The sequence below is a fragment of the Microtus ochrogaster genome, chromosome X (assembly GCF_000317375.1).
Source record: "Microtus ochrogaster isolate Prairie Vole_2 chromosome X, MicOch1.0, whole genome shotgun sequence".
Classification (NCBI taxonomy): domain Eukaryota; kingdom Metazoa; phylum Chordata; class Mammalia; order Rodentia; family Cricetidae; genus Microtus; species Microtus ochrogaster.
This window is the reverse complement of record NC_022026.1, coordinates 21,582,251-21,589,022: the sequence shown is the minus strand read 5'-3', so window position 1 is coordinate 21,589,022 and position 6,772 is coordinate 21,582,251. Positions and strand designations below refer to the sequence as shown.

General features: G+C 54.4%; 1 protein-coding gene across 5 annotated transcripts; it reads right to left on the bottom strand.

The window, feature by feature from the left end:
* Positions 1-1,389: 1,389 nt before the first annotated feature.
* Positions 1,390-6,207, bottom strand: Cited1 (Cbp/p300 interacting transactivator with Glu/Asp rich carboxy-terminal domain 1). 5 transcript variants are annotated; one of them, XM_005358551.3, is made up of 3 exons: positions 6,079-6,207; positions 2,554-2,678; positions 1,390-2,028 (listed from the first exon to the last, which is right to left on the bottom strand). In XM_005358551.3, the coding sequence occupies exons 2-3, from the start codon at positions 2,611-2,613 to the stop codon at positions 1,462-1,464; spliced, it is 627 nt and encodes a 208-aa protein (XP_005358608.1). In that variant the 5' UTR covers positions 2,614-2,678; positions 6,079-6,207; the 3' UTR covers positions 1,390-1,461. The 5 variants fall into 5 exon arrangements, with proteins under 5 accessions (XP_005358608.1, XP_005358609.1, XP_026640553.1 ...); XM_005358552.3 differs by lacking the exon at positions 6,079-6,207 and adding an exon at positions 5,537-5,620; XM_026784752.1 differs by lacking the exon at positions 6,079-6,207 and adding an exon at positions 4,555-4,573.
* Between the last annotated feature and the right edge of the window lie 565 nt (positions 6,208-6,772).

Sequence of the window (6,772 nt, the reverse complement as noted above, 5' to 3'; positions counted from 1 at the left end):
GTTTCTGTCCAACCTAAGTTTTTACTTCTTAATTGGTGCTTTGAGTTTTGCAGTGCTGGGGATAGAACCCAGAACTCATGCATGCTAAGCAAGTGCTCTACCACCAAGCCACATACCCTAGATTATACCATGTATTTATTACTTGTAAGATGTGAAAATAAATAAAGGGACCGGTTCAATCCTAGAATGCCTTCCCCAAACATCACAGGTAGATGGAGTTATTTCTTTTTCTGGGATCAAATAACACTGTTCCTTGTGCTTTGGAGAATACAGGTTTATTGCAATGTTTGTGCCCTTCTTTCTCTGAGATGGGAAACACCCTCAAAGGTACAAACTTCATCTAATTCTTGATCCCAGTTTTTAGCAAAGTGCCTGACTCTGAACAGGTCCTCAGGGAAGGCCTTTTAGTAGTAGGCGTCTTGAATGTGCTCACCATGTGACAAGTCTCATGTTGTTCCCCAAAGGCTAATTAATAATGTTCAGTGGTCAAAGAAGAACATCCTCAGGAGTCCAAAATGTGGGCAGCAGTTTCCAGCCCTTACATGAGGCCAGGGCTGCATTAAGACCTGGGATCTGAGGCAGAGTCAATATCTTGTTGTTTGGCTTTCTTTGGAACTCACTGCCTCAAGAGATCTCTAAACATTGAAGTTGTCAAGCCTGGACCTTGTTTGTACTTTTTAGGTTGGAGAGGGCCAGTCCAAACAGGACATCCTCACACAGGGTAGGCCAATGAGGTAGGAATGAGGGGATACACAGGCTAGCTTAGAGTCGTCTAGGCTTGGAGGGGAGGGACAAGGAGGTGTCGGAGGGGCTTGAAGAAGGCACCTGGAATCTTGCTTTAATGACAAAAACGTTTATGTGTATGCATTTTGCCTGTATATATGTATACCGCATATATGCTTGATGCTGGAGGTCAGAAAAGGATGTCAGATGCCCTGGAATGGGAATTATGGCTGGCTGTGAGTTGCCCCTGTGGGTGCTGGGAACTGAATCCCAGTCCTCTGCAAAAGCAATACGTGCTTTTAATTCTTGAGCCATCATTTCAAACCTGGATTGGAGGCTTCTATTGTTGGGAACATATGCCATGTAGCCAAGGGTGTGCCAATGGCAAGGAAGCTGCAGACAAATTTGAAGCAGCTTGTCTTCCAAGAATCCCTTGACCACCAGCTCCTGTGCTCAACCTTCAAGAGGACAGTGTTTGTGGGGTGTTAGGGAATTGAAGCTAAGTACCTGGACTCTTGAGGAGATAAGGGCAGTGGTAGCAGCAGCAAGAGTTTCAAGACCACCTTTGCCAACCCTCCCCAAACTCCTCAGACTCTTGCCACCCAGAATTAACAAGACTATGAGAGTGCACACCACAACTTTAGACATGGATAAAGAACATAGTTATCTCTTTGCAAGTAACTTTTATTTACAACTGAATTGGTGGCTTTGTTCCTCAATTTTTAGGGACACATGGAATCAGCAGCCAGAGGGGAAATCTGCAGTGAAATCAAACTCATTCTGCCCCAGCCACAGCTCGGGAAGCTCATTGGCTCGGTCTAGCCCCAGCTCTACTACCAGAGACATCAGCACTTCCTCATCCACTGGGTCAGAATCAATGATAGCAGGGCTCTGGGAACCAGAAGCAGGAGTGGCTGATTCTCCCCCTTCCGCCCCTTCCACCCCTTCCACCCCTTCCACCCCGAAGCCCCAGTTTTGCAGGGGCCCTGCCTCCCCTGGTTGGTCTGGAGTGGCAGCAGCAGCTGCTGCTGCAGCGGCGGCCCCATGATACTGGCTATTAAGCTTCTGCAGCTGCATACTGGCCAGCAGATGAGGGGCAGGGAGCAGGTTGAAGGGTGGGGGCTTGGTGGAAGGGCTGGCAGTAGGAGAGCCTCCTGGAGATGCTGATCCAGAGGAGCTCGCAGGAGCTCCATTGGCTTTGGCTCCATTTGAGTTGACTGCAGGGTAGTGCAGGATGGCCACTGCTTTGTGTTCCTTCACCCCGAGGTTGGAGTAGTCCAGAGAGGTCATCTCCTGGTCGCCATCCTAGAAGACAGAAAGGTACACCATAGTAGCCCTCCTCCTGGTTTTCTTTTTGGCATTCACTGGATCTGAACTGCTCCTGCATGCCCTGCATTTACTGCTAATAGTGGGCAGGTGAGAGGAAGAGCCCCTGGACAGTGAGATTTCTTTGGCTACTATGGTTCTGATTCCTAAGTTATCCAAAGTGGGCCTCCCTCCCCTGCTACTCCATATGGCCCCCATCTAAAAAGGGCACCCCTTTGTCCCTCTCCTCAGCCCCACTATAATCTCTTTGCTACAGTGGTCTTGTTTCAATTCTGCTTCTTTGCTCCCTTCCTGCTGTCTGTCTTTCAATACCCCTAGTGAGTTCAATTCAATTGCTTTTAGACAAAAGCTACTCTCATTTTTCCCAACAAAGCCCTGCTGTATCTTCTCTGGTCAATCACACTGGCTACATGCACACCTAGGAAGGCTAGGAGCATGTCCCCGTCCCCCAAAGTCCATCTTTCCATGCCGCAGTATCTCCATCGGTAAAGTGGCAAAACTTACCTCCTTCACAGAGTTGGCACCACCCTTGACATCAAGTGCAGGCCTTGACATAGTTGGCATTTCAGAGTCTGGGCAGAAGTCAGATAAATCGGTGGGAGTTGAGGCCTCCAGCTGGAGCTGTTCGTCTGTAAGTAAAAGAGAAAAAATGAATAAAGGCTTTCCTGACAAAGGAAGCACTAGAAAATTCCAAGTCAGGATCCATTCAGCTACACAAGGACGCTGATCAGGTTAAACTAAACAAAAACAAAAACAACACAAAACAAAACAAAAAAACCCCACAAAAAACCAACCAACCAAACAAACAAAAAACAGAGAGGATCTGGGCAGGGAGCAGAGACTGAGGTGAACTCTGACCCGAGGCCAGGAATATGCTCTCTTCAGCCAGGCTCTAACAACGACCCCTAATGCCAAGAGAGAACACATGAACATTTACTCATACAGGTTATTACAGAGTCCAAAGCTAGGGGTGGCGCTGTTCCTGATTCCCAGAGCAGGCATGTCCCTGAGAAAGCAGCGCACCACGTCAATGGACCACTAGCCGCCAGGTCTAGGTCTCCGATGGGACTGGGGGAAAGTGAGAATTCGGGAGAAGGATGCCCTAGAGTCTCCAAAGCCCTGTTTTGGGGTATGCCTACAAGAAGACAGCAGACCAGGGTGTTTTGGAGACTCCGAGGCAGGAGGAGCCACAGAACAGCTGGAAGTAGTTCAGTTCCTCCATGTCTCAAGCACCTATGAGACAGTCCCTAGATTGGGCTTTCCTAGGACAACTGTCCCAGAGCCCATAGCCAGGCCACACCCATGTGGGCACGAGAGAAGAAAGGATTCTTCCTGGAGGGAAAATCCGATGGTTTTCAGCCTGGAAGCAGCGGCAGCAGTTTGTAAAGCAGCATCTTGCAGTCCTTTGCCACATAGCTCTCCTGACCACAGGTCAAGTCCTCATACTCAGATGGCTTCTAAAGAAATGATTCTCTTGCCCATGTGCCAAAGAGATAAGAGAATAAAGGAAAAAAAAAAACCAACCAACCAACCAAAAACCACTTCGAACTCAGAAAATTAAAATTTCTTATTTTTCTGGAAGCATATGTTTAAAACCCTCATATATTCTAGCATTGTCATCTTAAGGAATCCAAGAGTCATTTCCCCAAAGAGACTAGAATTTTGCTGGGACTCTACCCTCCTTGTTACCCCCAGCGGTTGTTAAGAATGCGTTGGCTTCTAAAGGTACCACTATCCTTTTTCCCCTTCAGCAACCGCCTACTGGGAGAAAGGAAGGCAGGGGGAAAAAAAGGAGAAAACATGGAGGGGGCACTTGCTGTGTCCCGCACCACTGCTTGACTGAAGTACAAACAGAGCTGAGGCAAGCCATCTATATTTCAGTCACCTATCTCAAGACAAGGGCGCTAAGCGTCTCATCGTCAGGAGAGCCAGGACCGTCACTATAGCAAGTTCCTTAACGCTTCACCTTCGTCTCCATCTTCTCCCTCCCGTATAGCACCCGTACCCAAATGTCCAAAGGAAAAAAAGCCTCCCCTCCCCAAGAGCAACACTAACAGGGGTTAGAAAATATGAGGAAAGTGCGTGTGTTCTGGTGTCGTCTCTCAGGGCAGGCCCTTGTAACATTCCCCTCGAGGCGCGCCAGCCCGCTCGGAAAGCGCGGAGCCCATCTCTGGGGTGATCTTATTTCCTGCCCCCCGCGATCCCATTTTCTATTCCCTACCCGATCCGTCGGCCATTGGAGGGGAACAATTTGCTTCACGAATGTCTGGACGAGCCACGAAGTGACCACTGCGAAGCCGCCGGGAGCCGCCGCGAAAAAGCCGCGCAACAAGTGCCGGCTCCGCGGCTTGCGCCTCCCGCTATCCAGCCCCGCCTGGCCGCCCCCCGCATCGATCCTCCCCCGCGCCCAAAGGGGGGTATGATAAGCGGGGATGGAGAAAAGGGAGAGGCAGGTGGGGGGTTATGAACCTGTCCAGGGAGCAAAAGTTAAAAAATGGCACCAACCGGTAATCTCCATCTCCATTGCTACTGAGAAATCTAAAAAAAATCCAAACAGCACTGCGGCTTGGCTTGCACGCCTCCAAGCAGCCCGTTGTTTACAGACAGCTCCCCAGGCCTCCTCGATGCGCCCGGTGAGGGCCACCAGCGCGGGGCTTGGCCGGACGCAGCTCTGTCCGCCAGGAGCAAGCAGCGGTGCCTGAGGGCTCCAAGCTTCCGTTACCTCAGGTGCTCTGAAGCAGACAGGCGATGAGACACGGGGTCTCCGCGTCAGCGCGACTTTGGGGACCCGCTGCGTCTCCGCGCGCGGGGGCGCACTTTGGCGCCAGTGGCAGCGGCTCGCGCGCCTCACCAACACTTCTGAGCGTCCTCAGAGTGTCCGAAGCTGCCTGTGCTCCCAGCTGCTTAGCGAACGTTCGAGGTGCCCAGAGGTGCGAGAACTTACCCAAGGTCACAGGGCCAAAAAGTGGCACGGCCCCGACAAGCTGTCCTACCCCAGCTCAGGCGTCCCGCGGAGGTAGGGGCTGGGCGCCGCCGCTTCCCCTCGAGAGGGGTGTGTGCGCGGGAGCAGGGAGCGGGGTGGGCTGCGTGTGTGTGTTGGGGGGGGGAGCAAAAAAAATAGCAAGTTGCCCCAAAGATCCAACTTACAGCCGTCAGCTCGGCGACACTCGGCCCGCAGCCCCTCTGTCTCTAGCCCCCCAAGGAAACAAGAGCTTTGTGCGGCTCCCGAGCGGCCTGATGCAGTCCCGGCTATTGGCGAAGTCGGGGAAGCAGAGCCGGAGAAAGCGCGGGTGCGGGAGGGGAGCTGCTGCGGTTTCCTCTGGACAAGTGGGCGCCCAGTCCCGCCGCCTGCCGTCCCCCCCCCCCGGCCCGGGCACCTCCTGCAGCAAACAAGTCCCCCAGCCCCTCGAGCGGGCCGCTCCGCCGCCGGCCGTGTCCTCCTCTCCCGCTGTCCCAGCCCAGCGCCCTGCCCGGCGGCCCAGCTTACCTCCGGGAAGCCGCCTGCCCGGGAGAGAGGGAAGCTCTCAGGGGCTGGGACGTGGACTAAGCGGCCGAGCCCCCAGCCCCTTGGCACTTACGCCGCCGCCGCGAGCCGCTCGCTGCCTTCGGATTCCCCCGGCCAGGCGTACGGGCGGCCACCCGACCCCAAGGCGCCTGGGAAAAGGCTGCAACAGCCGCGCCGCGCCGCCGCACCGCACCGTGCAGCGCCTAGCAGCCCCGGCCCGCGATCGTGCCCGCCCGCAGCTTCGGCACCGGACTCCAGGGCGGTGGTGTTAGCAAGCCACCGCGCTTGGTTCTTGGCAAGGGGACCCGGGCTCTTAAGCCCCCATTGCCGCCCGGAGAGCCCTGGCGTAAAGGCACACGGTAGCAGGCTGGCTTTGGCCAGGAATCCCAGGAAGGACAGACCCTTTTCCCCCCTTTTTTCCCTCTCCCCCCAATTTTCACGTCTTTATAACCGGCTTAGGGCATTATTAGCACATGTCCTGGCTCGTGGACGAGTTGGTGGCAAAATCTGAACTGGATACTTACGGAGGGCCCGAGAGGGTGCTGCGCCTTCCTCTAGTCTGGTCCTCCTTGCTGGGAGCAGCCCCGCGCCGATAGGCTGTGGGCGGAGCAACCGGGCGGAGCGAGCCTCCTCACCGCAGCTCAGCAGCGCACTTCTGCAGCTGTGCCGCTGGGAACATTTTATAGCGGCGGCTGGCGTGTGTGGCCCTTTAAAGGCGCACGAGCTGGTGCAGTCACCGTGGATCTTGTGAAAGCAGAGGGCGGGCTAGGGAACAGAGTCCGTGCGTCCCCTCCGGCCCCTCAGCCCTGGGGGCAAGACACAGTCACCTGGGTGGGGCTGCTGGTTCCAGATTATGGTCACTTCTCTCCCAGTGCTCTGGCCCGTATCTGTGTTTCTAAAACTGGTGGCAGCCCGAACCCAGGACGTGGGCTCTCCCCACCACCCTGCATGGACTTGCCCAATAAATTCCACTTAGTAATTTCACCGAGGCGAGGGAGAGCTGTTAGTGTCTGTTTTCTGACCTAAATCAAGCGTGTGGCCAGTACGGGCTTCAATGGATAGAGAGGAGAGCTGTTGGCTTAGAGAAAGACCCACAGGAGGGACTTGCACACGGGACGGGGTAGGCAAGGCACGGTCTTAGTTTCCTGCAGGGCTTTCTGTGAGTCGGTTTGCCCTCTTCGGGCTACATCGCCTCGCCTCGTATTAGTAGTGGAAGGG

Coding starts and splice junctions, on each gene's coding strand:
- Cited1 (XM_026784752.1), bottom strand. Junction 2,029..2,553: donor GTGCCAACTCTGTGAAGGAG/GTAAGTTTTGCC, acceptor TCTGTCTTCTAG/GATGGCGACCAGGAGATGAC.